This window comes from Micropterus salmoides, unplaced genomic scaffold, assembly GCF_014851395.1.
Source record: "Micropterus salmoides isolate LMB-PRFRI ecotype aquatic unplaced genomic scaffold, ASM1485139v1 Ms_hic_scaffold_6, whole genome shotgun sequence".
In the NCBI taxonomy this organism is placed as follows: Eukaryota; Metazoa; Chordata; class Actinopteri; order Centrarchiformes; family Centrarchidae; genus Micropterus; species Micropterus salmoides.
In genome coordinates this window covers 7,723,435-7,744,591 of record NW_024044348.1, presented here as the reverse complement: position 1 = coordinate 7,744,591, position 21,157 = coordinate 7,723,435, and the positions used below count along the sequence as shown (strand labels likewise).

Sequence of the window (21,157 nt, the reverse complement as noted above, 5' to 3'; positions counted from 1 at the left end):
ATGACATATCAGTTCTATAAATCCAACATAGGGCTGCTTATTTGAACATTGGCCAGGGGTTCCTCAATTGCACACTTTCCACCATACTTCCTAATTCCATGTATATGTACACATATACCTGGCGTTACTCACACTAAGAATTATCAGACTTGTGATAAGACCTGCATATTTGTTAATGAACACAACTGGTGCCATTCATATGCACACTAGCAAATTACATCTCATTGCGTCACAAGTTTTATTGTATTACGGGAAGATGTTTTAAGTTCTGCTAAATTTGAATTGCAAATCATAGTGATTCAAAACAAAACAAGTCTGTGCGGGGCCACAGGGATTTTCTGTTTTTTGCTATTTGTATACGATATGATGGTTAATTGTTGTAATGTACTTTTTTAAAATACCAACTCTGATGATACATTACAAGTAACAATTTCACAAAAACACAGATCCTAATTTTTGTCTCAGTATTGTCCTGAATTGGCCTCCATCCTTTATAAATGCTAAAAGTTTATTTAAATACTCACTCATAAGTCACCTGTCTTTTGCTGCCCTGTGGCGTAAGACATCAGTGCTGCATCATCCACAGTGAATATATCATGCCTGGGTTATGACATAACACATCAATCACGTTCTCCTGGCTGCACACTGAATTTCATGAGCACTGGGGATTTAGCTGCGTAATCCTGACATCTGTTACCTAACCATTTCTCATTTTCTCTCTTCCTGTTTGTGCTTTACTTTATCTATCGGTGCATTTTCTGCCATGTCTGCCTTCATATCTGTTTGTGCATTTGTTTGTCGGTCATGTTTGCATTTCTGCATTATGTGTATTTACTCTGTGCGTGTGTCTGGCCTTTGTGTGTGCTTGTGTGTCTGCGTATGTGTTTGTATGGCTGTCTGTGTGTTGTTTGCGTCTGATCTTCCTCCAGGTGAGCTCACCCCTCCGCATGAGCACAGCTGTCTGAGTGACGAGGACAAGGTGCAGGGCGGGGGAGCGCAGACCAAAGACCGCGGGACTTCCACTGATGCCCCCTGCAGACACAGCCACACCTCTGGACACTCAAATTGCTCATCTACAGCGGCTGCCACACGCTCCAAGCTTCTGGAGAAGCCGCCTGCGCCACCGCCACCACAGAACTATACACCAGCTCCTCTATACCCAGCGGGGAAAACGGATGGAGGTGGGCACCACCGGGAGAGGATCCGCTACCATACAGACGTTCATCTAGAGCCCACAGAGGAGATCTATCTGACTCCTGTGCAGCGTTCCGCTGACCCCCTGGAGCCCAACAACGCTCAGGACCGGCCTTTTCTCTCGCAGCAGACTGAGCAGGGCCGCATGTCCATCAGCTCTGACACAGAGGGCCCGCCTCCGTACCAACCCCTCCCAGACCGGACAAATCCCTCCATCTATGAGGAGGACGAGGTCTATGTCCCCCCGCCATCATATGCTTCCTGTGTAGAGTCCCTCATCACACCGCCTAGCATGGCTGTCTCAGCTCGCTCGTCCCTCGCATTGGACCTTGGTCTGAAGGGGGCGGGAACAGGTGCCGAGGTCATGCTGAGAGCTGGATCATCTGTGGAGTACGTGGATGCCACAGATGAAAGCTACTGCGGGGAGGATGAGGATGTGGACAGGATAATGTTGGACGGAAGGATGAGGCAGCTGGGAGGAAAGGGGGACGGTGGTGACAGCAAAGTCTCACTAAGGACTTCCATGAGCTCTGAGGCCAGCGGCCTTTCATATGACTCTGTCAAATACACACTGGTGGTAGATGAGCACGCTCAGCTTGAACTGGTCAGTCTCCGGCAGTGTTACCAAGGCTACAGTGACGACAGCGACTCGGCCACTGTCTATGACAACTGCGTCTCTTCTCCCTATGAGTCAGCTATTGGGGAGGAGTATGAGGAGGAAGATGAGGAGGAGGAGGAGGACAGTGCTCGGATAGGAGGAGTGAGGAGAGAGGCCACAGCATGCCTGTCTGAAGACTCCACTCCAGAGGTCGACCTGCACTTCTCTAAAAAGTTCCTCAACGTCTTCATGAATGGACGCTCTCGCTCTTCCAGTAAGTAATTGGCATGGTAACAATGAGTCTTTTCAATAATATTTCATGTTCAGTGGAAGGCTGTTTGGGATTTGTTGCTCTGCCAAGAGGAGTATTAATCACAAAACTGATCCATGCTTAAAAGCATGTTTAAAGCAGAATGCTTCAATGCATACGGGGTGTCATTTGGAGACACACATTACATACTGTCACATAATAAAAGATGAGAATTGTCTATTGACACATGTCAATAGCAGAAGATATTATTATTAAAATCATGATAGCAATCATGATAACATTAGCCGTCAGCCAACATGGATATCGGCTGACGGATACTTAATACAAGACATTACATACCAGGAAGCACACCAGCACAGTAGGCTGTTGTTCTGTGTAATTCCTTTTTAAACATAGAGCAACGCAGCAGTGAATGCCGTCTAGCCGATTTGGCAGCGTGGTGGAAAAGGCTTTAAGCGATGTGGCTGATGAAGCAAAGCCGCAGAGATATTCAGGAACTGGAATATTCTCATGCAGCACAGATCATCATCTACATGACAAGTAACTCTGGATGTTGTGACTGTCTGCACTGAGTTACTTGAAAAATGGCAGAACAGATTATTGTGAGTAGAGATTTAGAGGTAACTTTTGTCCAAAAACATAAAGCAATATTTATAATTTAATGGTGTAAAATCACGTCTGAAATTGGAGGAATAGTATTTAAAAATGTTGTTTTGTTATACCAGTGGCTTAAAGAAAAACAGTTTGAACTTGTGATTGACATGATATTAATACTACTAATTCAGGCCACATTACCCTGCTCACCTTATAAATGAAAGCTGCAATCTTTGCTGCTTTGTTGAAATCATTATCAGCATTCTGACAGCAGCACGTTCAGGGCAGAAACCCAGCTGGACATTTAGATGGCCTGCTGCGTGAAAGAATACTGTGCCAAAAGCAGCTTTCAGTTTCCGGGATTTGCCTCCAGTCTTTCTTTTCCCCTCCAGTTGTCCAGACCCCTCACACATTCAAAAATAAATCTTTTTCTATGAATTGAAACAATGGCAGTCCTAGAGAAGGTGTTTAGAAGGACTGAGGAAGAAACAAAGCAATAACGGCCTGATGAATCCTGAATCCTGTAGTGTATAAATATACTCACAAATTGCTTATTTTCTGTTGCATTTTTGACAGTAGCAGCTCAATGTGTGTTTGTCATACTCAGTGTTGAATACACGTCTTTTCAAACAGGACTCTGGGAGCTAAAATATTAAGAGTATTCCCAACAATTTGGTACTGCATGTGTTGGGTCGGAAATAAGGCCAGGCTGGGCCAATTGAAGGCTTGGTCCCTACTCTAACGAACTTATTAAACTCAGTCAATAATACTCTATTAACTTTCTTCTATAGTCAGTAACTTCATAGTCAAAAACTTCACTGGAGACGATTATGAGTCGGTGCAAAAGAGTTTATTCCAATTACGGACAGGTAAACGAGTAACATTCCTGTAGGTCTCAGGATGGAACTGATCTGGTGGTCAGAACATCGCCTTATATTCACCTTAAACCCCACCCTTCAGGTGGGCGTTACACCCGGTCTCCACATTTGTGTTTGCTGACCACGCCCTTCCCAATGGTGAATTTCTTATCCTCTGCTACCATCTTGTGGCCGTTTACATGTACTGTTTTACCAATTTAACCCTTTCTCTATTTTCAAAGTTACCACTTTTAGCTGTTATTTAACATAATTATCATTGTAATTTATCCTTTTATATTTTTTAACATTACTGGATTTGGAAATTCACCATTATGTTTCAACTTCAGTCTCACCGTGTTTTGTAAAAGTTATACAGGCATAATCTGACACCATTAAAACTTAAACACTCACAATTGTATTTTTAAAAAGAATTAATAATGGAATAAGATAATTGATGGAATAACATACTTTAAAACATCAAACATGAGTATGCAATGCAATGTCTCTTACAAAAGCTTGGTTTCTTACAGTTTGCATTGTTCACAGTGTGCCATCTCATCCCTGGCGTACATGACTTGCAGCAGGTGTCTTACTGCTATTTTGTATACTATCAGATTCTTCTGTAGACTTTAGCTGCATCACCTGAATGCTAAGCAAACATTACATCATCTTATCTGGTCTTAAATTCATATTACCTCTTCTTATCTTCCTTTCAGACAACTGTACCTGCCGTCCGCTAGCTAAGTTTTGCATGCGTAGCGTAGGTCTATTTGCATGTTCACAGTCAGGCGAAGCTAGGTTTTGTATGTTCTGTCAGCTTCTCTGCTCATGTAGAGACATTGAAAGGTCACAAGTAGGCTGGGGCGATGTTAAATGTAATTTCTGTCCCGCTGCTGTCAACGTAACACCGCGAGTCATCTAATGTTCGGCTGTTTCGGGGTGCGCGCATCGATATTAAATATACAGCGTGCTAAATCCGGCTGCATTCTAACATTAACTTAGCTCTCCTGATTAGCTAGGCTGCTTGCATGCTGGCTAATACCTTTTTTAAGCTGGGTCTCCGACATTGACAGCGCTGTGTTGGACAGATTTGTGCAGCGGTGTTCCATGAGGGAGAGAGAGCGAGAGAGGTACGGGTGAGTGAGAGAGAGAGGGATGAGCAAGGGGAAGTGCTGTGCGAATGCGCTACGGCGCTCTGCAATCAAATACGATTTTAAATAGGCTTAGTAAAGTCGAAAATCAATCTGTGGCGGTCAGCGTTGATAGTGTGGCGGGCCGCCACAAATAAATGAACGAATGGGAAACACTTGAGCGAGAAAACCGCTGAATCTAATTACAGACAATCTGTGACTGTACAGTCTGTGAGTCCTTTCAGGTGTTCACTGATGCAGAAATACATTTTATTATCATACTGCATTACACAATATTGAAATAAATCCATGTCAGAAAAAATTTAAGTTTTAAGTAAAGTAGCCTAATTAATATTATTATTATCATAACACATCAGTGACATTGAAATTTGATTCATTTAAAGATTTGCTACTATTATCATTATTCTAATGTGCTTCATCAGGATGATTAAATAAAATATCGATTTTTTTATAGTTTTTGACATTTATTTTGGATAAATATGTTAATCGAGTACTAATAAACTTTTCTTTCTTTAGAATAAACAAAATTAGTCGTTAGATTAATCGACTAATTGAAAAAATAATTGTTAGATTAATCGACTTGGAAAATAATCGATATGTACAGCCCTAGTTACAAGTTCATTCAAGGTACACACAGAATATAGCAGTCAAGTCTAAAAGTTAAAATACTAGTGGTCAAACCTTAAATCAGTAGTGAAACCTTACATTAAAATAATAACATCTGTAGTCAATACCTTTACCCAGTGAGACTACAGTCATTCCTTCAATGACTACAGTAAATGCACTTCTAAGTAACACAGAACTTCTAGGATTAAAATAATAAAGTAATTATAGGTAAAATAATAAAGTAAGCAGTATTTTACTCAACACATGCCATAATGATCAAAATCGATGCAGCAGCATCAGAGATGTCAGCTTTTTTATCCTGTGCATTTTTCTTCCTTCTCAAAACCTGGCATTTGTCTTCAACCCCAACCAATGCTGGCTCAAGGGACTTTATATTATATTATATGTTATATTTTTTAAAGATGTGCAGTGTTACTCCCCAAGACATGTAAAGCCACTGTGTAAAATCGGTGGAATTCCCCTTTAAAGGTTCAGCGGGTAAGATTTAGTGGCATCTAGCGGAGAGGTTGCAAATTGCAACCAACATTCCTGTCTACCACTGCCCCCTACCATTTCAAAGAGCATAGGACAGCTATGCTGGCTGACACAGCACAAAAGGTGTCTCTTCTGAGACAGCAGAGAGTAGCCAGTCAAAAAATTAGGTTTCTTTAGGTAGATATCTTAAGAAATTATATGTACTTTATTATTCAGTAAAACCTATATATAATATATTGTTGCAACTTGGCCACTGACAGATAACATGGAAAATGTAAGCCAAGAGTGTGAAACACTGTCACTGTTGCACCACAGTCCATTATAAACCACATAATAGATGCAGTTTATACAAACACTGACAAGGGAAACACATTCATTCTCTCTGTGATTATGGAACCTCGCCAAAACTGCCTGCCAAAAATAATATCAGGCCCGCGGCCAGATTATGGTGCTTTGATAGCGGCAAAAAAAATATTAATAAATAAATATTTTGATAGCTGTGCTTAAATAGATCTTAGTCATGACAGCAACCGTTACTCACGTAATCACTTCCTCTTTAGTGGTTTTGCCTACCAAATAAAAGTGCAATAAACTTTACTGGAATGCTTATTTGGAGTTGAATTGAGCTTTTACTTTGAAAATTTTGAACGACATTAAGAGTCTGTTGCCTGCTTGACACACCTCTGAAAGATCCGTCAGAAAATGTGATTGTTAATCAATTGTTGTGATTAATGTTATTACTAGAGGAAAGATCAGTGAGTCACCAAATTTAGAGATTGGGGACCTTGAATATCCTGTTGCTGTCCATGTGCTAATTGTAGGACTTACCTTCGAAAACAGTTGGGAATATCACCAGTCATACATTGATCCACACCATGGTGCGCATGTGTGTGTAAATCAGCCTTAAAGGGCAAGAGGTAGGATTCATATGAAAGGGGCAGGCAGAGAACGAGGGATTTATCTGTAATACATGCATGGTCATTACATCGCTAGTCCTTGCTGTCCTCTTGGATGCTGTCCATATGTTTTCCAGATTCATTAAAAACAGCACAGCATTTTATCGGAGTAGTGCAGGAGGGGGTAACAGATGTCTCAGGGCAATGCAAGTAAAAATACACAATGGTCATCTGTTTCACGCCTAATTAAAGTGTGATTCATAGGTCCTAAAGAATGCATGTGCTTTAAGGTAAACACAGTGTGCCCTAATTATGTTTACTGTTTATATTTTGATGGACTTTTGTTGCAATTTGAAATCAGTATTATTTATTTTTTACCAGCTGAATACAGAGGCTGGCACTCCACACTGTATTATTGCCTTTTCTTCTTCTCTGGTTTTCAAGGTGCTGAGTCCTTTGGCTTATACTCTTGTGTCATAAATGGAGAGGAGAGGGATCAAAGCCACAGAGCCGTCTACAGGTGAAGAAGAACTACACTATCTTCATCATTATCACACCTACATCCATACAAAATGTTGTACCATGACTGAAAACACATGAAGTTTTATGCATCATTCTTAATGAATATGAAAACATTTGCTCAAAACATCAAACAAGCTGTCAGTGAATCAAATGTAGGGCTGCAGCTAATGAGGATTTTAGTAAGCTTCTATAGATTGTTTAATCGATTCATTAATGTGTCGTTTAAAAGTACTATTGCTTGCCAGCTGCAGCGCACCCCTCCCCTCCCGCATAAGTTTCATTTTATGGTGGACAGACTGTGACATTACATAGTTGTTTTTTTCATTTAGCTTGAAATAGTCGCAGACTGTGGACACTTTTTCTTCGTCCCTCGCTATTTTCTCTCTCTTCCTCCACTTTGCAAACAGCGCCATTATAATCACATCATGTAAGTGCAATGTGCGACAGTAATTAATGTCTGTACGAAACAGTGTGCTATAGAGTTATATGGATTAAACAAAACCTTGATGCAAGGAATTTGTGTCGATGCATTTTAGTTATCGATTTAATCGATGTTTCAGCCCTAATCAAATGTATTGACTCAAGTACAGAAAAACCCCAGAAACCAGCAGGAATGAAGTTCAAGATAAATTATTTACACAAAGCAGGAGCAATAGCCAAAAATGCACCTAATTCACATATAACTTTTGGCTAATTCAACTGTAATAACAAATGTATTTTATTTTATGGATGGTTTAAGTAAAACTTTGGCAAGTAATCATTATGCTTATATTCTTATATTCAAATGAAATTTGATACTTATTTACCAGACTGTTGTCATAGCAAAAGTTGCAGATGCTGTGATTCCTATCCAGGCCTTTAGAACTTCCACCAGCGACATTGCTATTGCTATTTTGAGGTGAAACTAAGGTCAGGGTACCTGAACATTATAATGTTCAGTGTTCATGTTTAACAATGAATTTTCAAAAAGGTACTTCAGATAATGTCTCTGAAGTCATAAAGATTTGTCTGAAAGCTCATATTTCTTGCCCCGCCAGGCTTCTTTTTAGTGATGTTGCCACGTCCCTGGATCTTAGGAAGTAACTCAACCATCATTACACTCAACAACACAAGCAACCATTTTTACTATATATCTTATATTCGTCTATGTAGCACTCTGCTTCTTTTTGTTGGTTATATGTTGCTGAACTGCTCAAATTGTTGATAGACATTCAGCAGTCAACAATACTAAAGTTATGGCCCATGTTTTCAACGGTTGTCTTCTTAGCATCACCCAAGGTGTTACACACAGCAATGATTTATAAACTACCAAACTACCTGAGATAATGGCTCTGCTTTAAATACATTTAATGGAGAAATGTGGCTGAGAAAAGTTTTATTTTAATGTGTGATTGGCAATAGATAATTGAGATAGATAAGATAGAAATTTAAGAAGTTTTTACCAAGTTGCGGGCAATAACAGTTCAGTGGGTTAAACTGTTTACATGTCTGATCAGCTGCCGGCTGATGTGGAAACTTGCCTTTTCTGCTCATAATTAGCTTGCACTGTAACTGTTTCCTAGTACTGAAAGTTTGGTTCAGCTGTTTTCGCCCCTTCTTAACCGTGACAAAATATGCAAGACTCTGAGGTTTATTATATATATATTGAACAGTGAACAGTCAGTCTCCATGTCCACATATCCCAGTGTCAAACACTATGTACCCACACCTCCCTCACTCCTCTGTTGCATTTTTTTAAATTTGCAATTACAGAGGGCTCAAGTGGAATTTCAGGCTGCAGTTACCCTTTAACAAGCTTATCTCTGTCAGTCATTTTTCTTCTCTTTTTTTTTTGTAGTTATAGCAGAAAATGCTCAATTTCTTCATGTTTCCCCAGTAACAGTCACACTCCATTTGGCTCCAGCGTAGAGATACAGATGCTGTTGGAGACCTCAGGCTGATAAATGCAAAGAGGAGGGGGACAAAAACAACAGCAATGCAGTCAGATCATGTCATGGTGTGGAACATTATCCATACATAACTGAAAGGAGTGTTCCCTTTATGTGTATAATATTCTGTAGTTTTGTTGTTCCTCTATAGTGATTAGGGTCACATCTGAATAGCCAGCATCAGGCTAGTTAGCAGGGTTCTTTGTTACTGGTTCTGCCTTCAATTGAAGTGTTAGAATTTGAATTTCTGTGACTCACTGAATTGTGAAAATATTTCGGAGAAGCTCAAGGATGCATATTGGTCAACCCCGACACTGAAGACCTTTCTTTTGATTACTAACAAAACTTGAAGTGGATAGCAGCTGTACTTACCTTTGATTTACAAATGTAATTTATCATTTATGACCAATGTAAATAATTTTGCTGACAACAAAATTAAGCAAAGAATTGGTGAATATATAAGTTTTTGAAACATACTCAATGCACAAATGGACAGTAAAAAAAGAGGAAAAAGAGTCATTTGAGCAGTTTCTGGTATGGCTATGGTGAGACGCAGTGGCGGCTGGTGAAAAAAATTTAAGGGGAGGCTGTGCAATATCCAGTCAGTTTCAGTAACCGTCCCAATACAAATTAACACAAACTGCAGGATACCAGTGCTTTGTGAAATATTCAGAAATTATTTAATGCCAATATTATATTATTATATTAATATGCAAAAACAATAACAGTGAACATAAACATAGAAGGGTAGGGTGTAGGGGGGGTTATCCAGCCTGTGAGGTCCCTCAGATCCTATGCATGACTATGTCTGTCTCAACAGGTTTGTTCCTAGACATGACGATGAGTTGGAGATGGAGGTGGACGATCCGTTGCTGGTGGAGGTCCAGTCAGAGGATTACTGGTACGAAGGCTACAACATGAGAACTGGTGCTCGTGGGATCTTCCCAGCTTACTACGCTATAGAGGTGACAAAGGACCCCGAGAGCTACAAAGGTACTGACACTGCCATGATTTTTAATTATAGAAGGCTGACTGTGGATGTGTTAGTAAAGAATAAATGTTTAAATAAATGTTATGCTTTTTTTATTTGTGCTGTTTAGTTTAAAATTGTAGAAATGTGTCATGGTTATTAGCTTCTACAGGTAAACATAAGAAATTTCCACAGCAGTGATAATACTTCTCCATTCCTGTACTATAGAGAGCTAAAGTGCTGCTCCATTTAAGCTAGCATATGCTTCTCTAGCCTCTGCCAAACAATATATAGTATCTTCCCAGCAGGTTACTTTCATTGGTCTTTCTAAAAAGCTGAAACAAGATAAATGAAGTTTTCCGTCCATATTCTGAGAGTGGGCTATATAGATAAAACTGATGTAACCTGACTGTCTACAACTGTAGCCTACTGACTAGTAAAATTCAAACACCTAATTTCAACAAAGATAAAACCATTGTTGGAATTAAATGTTTAATATATATATGTATATATGTAATATAAGTATGTATATAACTGTAAGTATGTATATTAATTTGGACAGAAAACTCCAGTATCATGTTTCAGTGTTTTAAAAAAATGGTTTGGGAAAGCTAGTGGAACATAACCATCCAGTGAAGGTTAAAGTCAAGGGCAACTGGACTTGGTTGAAGATACCACAAAGCGGAAAACCAACAAGCGCCCAAGCCGGAGAGAAGGAACAGAACCACCTGAAGGGGGTACTTACAGCCTATATGGACCTTTCTGAAAACAGCCACAAGATCGCAACAACATTGTGATTCTGTCTGGATTCATGTCTGGAGTATCAGAGAAACTCAGAAGGATTTTCAACAAACACAACATCCCTGTTTTTTTTAAACCCAAGAACCCACTAAGACAGATGCTGGTACACCCCAAAGACCGCACACTCAAACACAAGAAAAGCAATTTAGTGTATGCGGTCCAATGCAGTGAGGAATGCACAGACCTGTATTTTGGGGAGACTAAACAACCACTACACAAACGCATGGCTCAACACAGAAGGGCCAACTCCTCAGGTCAAGACTCTGCTGTCTACTTACATCTGAAGGACAGAGGACACTCGTTTGAGGACCACCAGGTGCACATTTTAGACAGAGAAGATGGATGGTTTGAAAGAGGTGTCAAGGAAGCATCTACACCAGGGTTGAGAAGCCGTCATTGAACAGAGGAGGGGGTCTACGCCACCACTTATCCCCCACTTACAATGCGGTCCTTCCATCACTTCCCAGGAAACTCAACAAACGTAACCTATTGGCCTCAGGTGAAGATGCCAACGATGGTCGTTCAGTCTTGGCCTGGGTAGCCCTAACGACTGTAACGACTGTCGTTACAGCAACAAGGAACACTAACAAACCAGCAGTATCAACGATCCTGGCAAACGACCCCACTGAGGTTAAATAGCTGAGTTTCCCTGCCAGTCAGTCAGAACTGAAGAAGTCCTTTGGATGAGGGACGAAATGTCTTCCAGTATCTTCAACCAAGTCCAGTTGCCCTTGACTTTAACCTTCGTTGGATAACTATGACCTGGGTGACTGAGAATCTTCAAAGACATCTAGTGGAACATAAGTTCATCTGTATTCACTGGTTCAGTTCTCTTAACTGCTTGAGTTACAGTGGTATGTAATTGTCAAACTATAAAGACTGAACTCAAGTAAGCTGATGTCTAAATACTGAAATAATAAACATGTTATGCCATTTATTTTCCTTTCATGGTTTTTTAAAGCCTTTACACATAAATTGAGTGATGCTTCTTTGAGTCATGTGATGCCAGTGTAGCTGAAAGCAATCTAAATTTAGAAGTTTTTATATTCAGAACAATATTTAAAAAGAAGAAGAGAGATACATCATAAAGGAAAGCAGCAGCAAAGAGGATACAGAGAGAGAGTTAAGAGTCCTGGTGTACGTCTGTTTGTTCATCCAGTTGTATTTAGAGATTGTTTCTGTTGTCTTTGTAAGTCAGTTGTTGTACCATCCGGTAGAACTAAAGCTGATTGTCTAACAGGTTGATATGATGTAGAGCTGAAACAGTCGTTTAATCAAAAAGAAAATTAATAGACAACTAAACAAAGTCATTTTTCAAGCAAAGATTTAATAATCAAGTTCCAGCTTTTCAATTGTGAGGATTTGCTGCTTTTCTTTGTCCCACTGTATGTGATAGTAAATTTAATATATTTGGGTTTTGGGCTGTTGGTCGAAAAGACTAAAGTAATTTGAAGATGTTATCTTGGGTTTTAAGAAATTGGGCATTTATCACAATTTGTAGACATTTTATCGACCTCAAAATGAATTAATTAAATTAATCAAAAAGATAATCTGCAGGTCGCGGCCCTAATATGAAAGTTATTTCACCAAATACAAAGGCCAGTGCAGAGACCCAGATAGGCTCAGTTCTCATTAGCGGTACCCTAAATTTGTTTGTCTCACTCACAAACACAGTAATGTTTGTGGGTGAGACACCTGTGAGGGATCATGTTCGGACGATGCTGTGATCTGTGGGCTAAACATGAATTCCAGGCAGTATTATGCCCTACAGCTGAAACTCAGCTCTGTCAGGTTTAAGATGCAGGTGACATGGGTAAAAATATAAAATGGTAAAGAGTAAAATGCAAAACAACGGTGTATTGTTTTCCTTCTCTTGAACGAACACTACTTATTTTGTCTCTTTAAAGGAGCTACTAAAATCTTACCTGGATTTTAATGTTTACATAAATTATTGCCACCTCTTCTATGTTATGTGATGTTGTTTTGTTGCATATTATTATTATTTTTGAGGTATTTGCTCTAATTCCACATATTTCTTTCTTTCCTGTGCAGTGAAGAGCAGTGAATGGATGGACAGATATAGGCTGAAGTTCCTGGGCTCAGTTCAAGTGCCCTTCCACAAAGGAAACGATGTTCTGTGTGCAGCTATGCAGAAGGTACAAGGTCCATGTTGAGCGCATCTGTGTGTGTTTAAGTTTGTAAGTTTGACTACTATAGTAAAGCAGCATTAAGGAATATATCAGAAATTAAAAACTTTGGTAGACATGTGCCTTAATGCAAAAATAACACAGAGGAGCTAAAGTATGTATCCTAAATGTGCACTAGGGCTGGACAATAAAACAAGAATCATAATTATGGCAATATAATTTTTTTCATTAACAATATAACAAATATTCAATAAATGTTTGATTTGATCCATTTGAATCACAAACAAATTAGCACTTATTTTTTCTATTAAAATATTAATTTTGTTGAGGAAAACGGACTACTTTACTTTATTTTACTCATGCATATTTGTTGAAAAAAGATTTTCATAATTGTTTTGAATGTTGTACCTCAGATGTTAAGTGATCCACTGTTTGGAAAGCGTTTGACATGTTCTGACCATAAAGAATAGTTTAAAACCACAATTAACCATCTAGTTCCTTTAACTTTCACTGAGGAACAAAAATCAATTTTTAAACTTGAAAAAAATATTAAATTGGCACTTATCCTGATTTGAAATTTTTTTATTGTGATAACATTTTTGGCAATATCACCCGGCCCTATGATTAACCATTTCTAACTGTCTTTAGAGTAAAAATTGGGTTTACACTGGAAAAAATGGAAAATGACTTAATTCTTAATGCTTAAAAATGCAGAAAACTTCACTGCAGTGGGGGGTCATTGTCCCACAGTGCAACACACAACAAGCTACCTGCAGCTGGCAACATCTCAAATGAGGAATTAATTTAATATCTCATAGGAGAAAGAAGAAGTATCACAGTAAAATTAGTTTGACTGTTTCCAATACAGAGAGAAACTTATCTATTACATAAGTTATATAACTTATTACATCTATTATGTATAACATTTGTATTTTCATCTAGTTAGAAATTTTGGTTACAATTTTTGTCTCTTTTGAGTTTTTACAAATTTAGGAGTCATCTTTTATATTTGTTTTCCAGATTGCCTCCAACAGAAGGATGACAGTAAAGTACAACCCGCCTTCCTCCTGCTACCTGGAGATCAGTGTGAAAGGCATCAAGCTTGCAGTTCAGGAAGATTATTATGCCTGTGACAGAGTAAGACTCCTTCTGTCACTTTGTTTTTCTAATGTAAAAAGAATTAAGTGCAGCTTCTTAAGGGTTTGTCCAATAAAAGCTCACCCTCACACCAGAAACCCATTGAACAGCGGAGGCATGTCTCCCCCATGTGGCTGCCAGTAGAACTGCAGGCAGAGATGTCAGGGGACACAAGGGTGTTTTCTTAAAGGAGATCTTACTTCACTATTTCCATTATGAGCACCTATAAACTTACACCCCTCGACATTTAAGAGAAAGTAATTGTATTATTTACTTTAGTACTTTTCAGAAGAAAGTTTCACATTCTAAACATACTTTTAAATATAATGTATGCACATACAAGCCCCTACTCCACATACAACATACAAAATATATGTTTGAGTGAAGCAACATGTGTCAGGAAAGAAAAAATCCTATCCCAAACAAAGAATCCCAAACTCTACAAATGACATCTGACACAGCAAACGCTCCCATCCTAAAAAACAACTGTTTTATAATGATCCATCCAGAGATGAAAGACATTTAAAGTCTTAAACCCTTAAATAGTTAACACTGACTTCATAGTTATTTAGTAGTTTGATATACCTAGACAATCTACAACTATTATACAGTTTAATAGCATAATAACAATATGATCATGCATTACACTCAGATAGGGGCCATTTGCTGTACATAAAGAGTACTTTTACTTGAGATACTTTTGTATATTGTGCTGTCAATAGTTTTGTATTTCTAGCCAAGGAGCATTGTGAATGCAGGAATGTCACTTTTTAATTAAGTTTATTTTGTATTACTTAGATAAGAACAAAACTGCCACCCTTAGTAAGTGTAGAGCAAGGAATCCAAGACATTTATTCTGCATTTTTGTCTTGTTCGCAGAGTAATGAGTGCAATCACTTCTTCCAGTTAAAGAATGTTTCCTTCTGCGGCTATCACCCCAAAAACAGCAAGTAAGTTAACACAGAAAACCTAAAACAGGACTTTCAATGAGGGACTACAGAACCAAGCACATGTTTGTACTGTCTGGCTAGAATCAAAGAAAGGCTGAGACATTTTCACCCACAGAAACCAAACAATAACTTACCACAAGATGTCGCTAGAAATCTAAAATAAATATACTAGACTTCAGACATAGACTGGACCGCTTGACTGCTAACTGATTATATGTGAAACTATCAAATGTGAAACAGCAGTTTATTATTAGGACATGACAGAAATAACTAAGTATATAAAAAACTTTGGAGTGTTTTATCTACTTTCCTCTCTACAGGTATTTTGGTTTCATAACTAAGCACCCAGCAGACCAGAGATTTGCCTGCCATGTGTTTGTGTCTGAAAACTCCACCAAACCTCTTGCAGAGTCAGTAGGGTAAGTTTGACTTTTTTCAATTAGTAATGCACAGAGGAGGTTTGTGCATTTACTTCATCTCTGTTGACACATACAGTTGTTAATTGATTAGAAACAGCTAATATGTTATAGATCATTGATTTGTTTTTGGAAATCAGTCCAGTGTTAATTGTAAAATCCAACACTTGGTTAATTTCTAACCCCTGTTTCCTATGGTTTTGTCTGTCCGATATAAGGCTTGTTTGTCCTCTATGCTACTATGCTCAATGCTGCTTATTTCATTATCATTTATTGGGAATAGTAATTCATTTCTATGCCAAGACAGTTATGATATTTTTTGTTAGTTAGATATCTCAATATCCTGTTGACTAGCAGCTCATTTATGGTGGGGATTCCACAATTTTCTCATGAACTACCTGGATGAACTTTGGCAGATGTTTTTAAATTCATGTATCTCATTTATTCATTAATTTTGAACATTTTCCCGTGGGATTGTGCAGTCTTGCCAGAGGTACTAAAAGTATTCAAAATACTGGGTATTATATTTCATTAGATCCTACAAAATAAACAGGGTCTCAGGGCCAATCCGCCAGTCCTCATTTAGTCCTATATTGCATTTACAAATCATCAGAAATACCTGCTGAATCATTTCAAGGCAAAGGCGTTTTTTAATGTCAAAGCCAACTTTATTCTCAATTTCCGCCACATGTACAGGACACAGACACGACTGAAATGCCGTTTCTCACAGTCCTCCAGTGTAAAACAGTAAACACACTAACAATAAGAGTATTCTGTGGATAGTTGCAACATGTAGGCACATTGTAATTACTGCATCAGTTAGTGCATCAGTTTCTAAAATGTCTATTTGTGATCTGCATCATGATTATCATAACTCTTATTGCCACTGTCCAGTATAGCAGTAGAACTTAAACTCCTTGAACATAAACAGAAATCACTAGGATCATGTTTCAAATTTCAGAGAAGTAGAGATAGAACCATGGAGAACAAAAAAACTGAGAATTGTCCGCTAGTGGGGCAGAAGCTAATCTTAAAATTTGGCTCTCAGTTGAGTGCTATAAAAACATCAAGGTGTGAACTGTTAAATGAGGTCTAGAAATAACTGAAGTATGTGTCTTTGTCTTTCAGAAAAGCCTTCCAGTTGTACTATAAAGAGTTTGTGGAGGTATCATGCCCTACAGAGGACATCTACCTGGAATAACCCTGCCCTGCCTTCAACCACAGCCCTGTACAGTACACTGTATCTTAACATAATGTTGCATGAAGGACAGACATATATATAATTAAAAAAACAAAACAAAAAAAAACCAAACAAGCAGGAGAAGAAGGGTCAAGTATTGGAACTGTGGTGAAACCTGAGGAGAAGAGATGAAAATGAGCCAACGCAGGAGAACAGAAAATATGCAAAATGGAGTCGGTGATGAGGTGGTGATCACAGGCTGACTATAGAAAGCACAAACATTGTATCACGGCAGCCTTGGCAGCACTAGTTAGCTTGCAGCGTCGTCTCAGCAGGTGCAACACTGAAAGCGCTGAAGCCAAACTGAACTGCACCAGCTTGTTCTTGCACTTGACAAAAGAAAAATAGCGGCTGAGATTTGAAACAAATTACTACATGAGTTTTGTTTGACTGTAAAATTAGGGTCTGAGCATAACGGAGGTGTGTATTTACTAAATAACATGAAGGCACAGAAATTTGATCATTTTAGCCCACCATGAAGGAGACATCCACATTGTTTAGTGACAACAAAAACACCCTAAACACTGTAGTAAAACCATCTACAGGTGAAGTTATTTGCATTTTTGGGTCCCATTTAAATGTTGGCATTAGGGGGCAAACCTTGTCGTCAAATCCAGACAATTACTGTACATCAACCTTTTGACAGCAGAAAATGTTGTACACAGCATGGTGAGCTTAAAAGATAGCAATTATTTTAGTTATCCATCCATCCATCCATCGTCAACCGCTTATCCTGCATACAGGGTCGCGGGGGGGCTGGAGCCAATCCCAGCTGACATCGGGCGCAAGGCGGGGTACACCCTGGACAGGTCGCCAGTCCATCGCAGGGCCACACATAGACGAACAATTATTTTAGTTATTTTAATTTTAATTAGTTTAGTTAGTTATTAGAGTTAATTTTAAAGAAAATATGACAAAAATTTTGAATATTAGTTCATATGTCAACTCATGATTGGCATTTCTTTGCATTTTGTGACTTTTTATGGAAAAAATAATTATTTGTTAATAAAAATATAAATTAGCTGCAGCCTTAGACCCAGTGATTAACAAATGTTTGTGTACATGAAACCCTTTTCTTCCTTTTGTGCTTTCAAACAAGGTCAAAGTTGAAACTGGAAAGGAGTAACATATAAGTGGTGCACAATGCCCAAGTTAGCACATCAAATATCTAACGCAAATGCAAAGTTATTCTGCTGCCAGTCATGTGTAGAGGTCCTTTGAGTCGTAGGGCCAATCCTTTCTACTAATATCCTACAGTCAGACAGTGTTAAGAGGAAATATAGACACCGATTTCTACATCCAAAAGAGCCAGCAGTAGTCTAGAATGTAATGCTACAGTTTCCCTGCTAACGGATCTGTTGGTTTTCTGTAGGTTGAATGACATTTTGGGAAATTTAGATAATCACTCATTTATGTAGAAGTAGACATGACGGGGTAGACTAAAGTTTTTTTTGGTTTATTGGGTTTGGTTTTTGTGATTTATATATAAAATATGTTTTGCTGCTGCCCCTGTCCACAGCAGTACATTGCTTTTCTTCAGTGCTGTTACCACTGTATGGAAGTACTTCATACAACCCCATTTAAAAAATCCAAACTATCGCTTAAACAATGAATCCCCAATAACGCCTGAAATGCCTTTAGCATCCCTTGTCCATGATAAAAAAAAACAGTGTGAGGGTGTATGACTGTGGATTTTTCCATTTCAAACCTTTTAGCGGCTTCTATTGGTACTGTAGTGCTAAGCTAAAAAGGCCCAACCTTTTGCCCACTAAAGCCTTAGTCCTTTATACCTAGTCTAATGCCAGACAACATTCCGCTTCTTTACTGTGTGTTCTAACTAGGTATGATATCAGTGACAGAAAACGTAAAGATAATTTAAAAAACAGGCATGGGCTCTTTTGTGGTATGAGACAACGTCACGGCTCTTTTATGTGGTGTTTTAGAAACCTGTTCCTCATAGTTTCCGCATCAGAAATATTCACTGCCATCAGTGTGGGCGGATAAGATAACAAGCTGATCCTCAGTACAGTTGGTACAGGTGCTGATAAGGGAGTAAAAACAAAACTCTGGTGTCTTCATATCTTTACTAGTAGTGCCTCTTTTCCATCAGATCATATGACCTTCCTCAGTAAACTGTATCACGACATTTTAAGGGATTGCCATTGAGTGTGTTTTGAATTTAAGAGTTTGAATGCAAATTGTGATGTAGGAGTATGTTTGATGTGACTTGCGCTTTTTTCCACTTCACTAAATGTGCTGTGCTGTACGTGTGTTGTCATAGGTAATGTTTGTTTCAGAGGCAGGGTCACAGTGAAATTGTCCTCATGCAGAGCCTTTATGTCTGCAATCTGAGAGTAAGAAGTTAAATAGACAAGACCGAAAGATTCAACCAAAACCAAAAAATTCTCTAATCAAACAGGACGCACGTATTTAGGAAGTAAAAATGCTCATGTGCCATGGACCCATTAGATGGATGCATTCAGATTCAGATCCAGTCTGTTAATGCATCCGTGAGACAACTTGTTTTATGATTTTGCAGTCTTCATAGCAAGCTCTAGAAAACCATGTGTGCGCCTGCTCTGAAGTATGTTTGAGGTGTGTAAATTCTCACTGGACATTCTAAAAATCTTAAATGCCATTAAAAGCTATGATGACGTTTTAGTGGTCAGCATTGATATACCTATAGGACTTTTTGAATTACAGTTTGCTGGTGAATACTTGTGACTTGACTACTGGCTTGAGCACAGCTGAAACAATTAGTCGATTAATAGATTAGTCCAGGGGTTTTCAAAGTGTGAGTTGGGCCTCCCTAGGAGGGCTTCAAGCTGTTTCAAGGGAGGCTCAGTGAATGGAAGGAAACAATATTACATTACTTAATGCATTAGTTATCAAAAGGAGATCACATAGAATAGCTACATGAGTGAGAGATACAGTAGTTTTTGGGAACTGTTTTCCCCCCATCAGAGTCAAACTAATAAATAACTTTTTAAAAAACTATTTGGTGTAGCCAGAAGTTATGTCAAACAGCAATATTAGGCTATTTTGGTAAAATTACCAAGTAAACTAAAGATGTGGTGGGGGGGGCGCCGTTTCCCAAGCTTTGTCTGAGGGTAGACCCACAGTCTCAGACTTTGAAAACCCTGGATTAGTCTATTAAAAGAAGGATAATTTTCACTCTTTTGATAAACGATCATTTATTTAAAGGTTTAATGTTTATGTTTTCAAATAAAATGGCAAACATTCCCCAGTTCCAGTTTCTCAGTCTTATGCTAAAGTTATTAGTGAATATTTTCAGGTTTCAGGGTTTTGTCAGTAAAACAAAACAAGCCATTTTATAACGTCACCGCAGCAAAGACATTGTAAGAGTATTTTCACTATTTTTGGACATTCTATGGACCAAATTATCGAGACAATAATTGGCAGATTTACCCCAAAAGATTTAAAATGTGAACTAAGCTTGTTAGCCTGAAACCTTTCTAGAGAAGACTAGATGAGTCCTTAAGAGAATAGCTTCACAGATCAACTTCACTTCCTCTCAAGAATTTACATGCATAGCACGACATCACAGATGATTCTGGGTCCAGCATGGGTACAGCACAGTTGTTCTGTAGTGAATACAAACAGAGAGTGAGCTTCCTATGGCTTCATCTATGGCTAACACTAATGTGTAACAGATTATTTTATGTGATCTATATACAGAAGATAAATGTCTGTAAAAGAAAGATGTGGAAATTGTTAATTCAGCCTTCTCACTAGTCCCCATGATTTTGTTCCTTTCAAAAAAACGAGTTGTCTGCTGTTGCTGATCAAAGCCATCGTGTTTGCATCAATAGATCAACACTGACTTTTATATGATTTCCCTTCTCAAGAGCCAATGAGGCAGACAGGAGAAAATGTAAAGTATTGGGGCTATACAAAGGGTGTATAGACATGCCTATATAAATAAATAATTTAATATCTGTAATTATAAATATAACTTTATCTTGATTCAAAATGTAGAATGTGAAATTTATCTTTTTTATGTGTGAATTATTCCTTATTTAAACATTTTAATGCAGATCTCATTGTCTCCTGTCATTATTATAGCATAAAAATACACAGACACACACACAACACACACACACACACACCACCACCACCACCACCATTTCTGAGGCATCTGTTATCCGTTTGGCTTTTCAATAGCTAGTTAGCTTATGTTAAGGCTAGCGTATCTTCTGACAGTAAGAAGAGACACAAGACGGCGTACTGAAGGCACACGTTGCTGTAAGTGCTGCGTTAGAAGGCTGTCAAAACTAATGTAAACGAGCTGCCTTCAGTAAAAGTGATGCCTTCTGAGGCAGCGTCTATTACGGTATCGAGGCAGTGAGGCAACTGCATTCTG

The 21,157-nt window shown here is 38.5% G+C and overlaps 1 protein-coding gene across 1 annotated transcript in view; it reads left to right on the top strand.

Annotated features, from left to right (window-relative positions):
- mapk8ip1b (mitogen-activated protein kinase 8 interacting protein 1b) overlaps nt 1-17,094 on the top strand; it is a 55,644-nt gene extending 38,550 nt beyond the window's left edge. The window contains exons 5-12 of the mRNA XM_038702272.1: nt 930-2,066; nt 7,107-7,182; nt 9,933-10,105; nt 12,936-13,039; nt 14,051-14,167; nt 15,047-15,117; nt 15,438-15,536; nt 16,662-17,094. Coding sequence (XP_038558200.1) covers nt 930-2,066; nt 7,107-7,182; nt 9,933-10,105; nt 12,936-13,039; nt 14,051-14,167; nt 15,047-15,117; nt 15,438-15,536; nt 16,662-16,734 — 1,850 coding nt within the window. The 3' untranslated portion in view covers nt 16,735-17,094. The remainder of the gene's footprint in view (nt 1-929; nt 2,067-7,106; nt 7,183-9,932; nt 10,106-12,935; nt 13,040-14,050; nt 14,168-15,046; nt 15,118-15,437; nt 15,537-16,661) is intronic.
- Nucleotides 17,095-21,157: the final 4,063 nt, after the last annotated feature.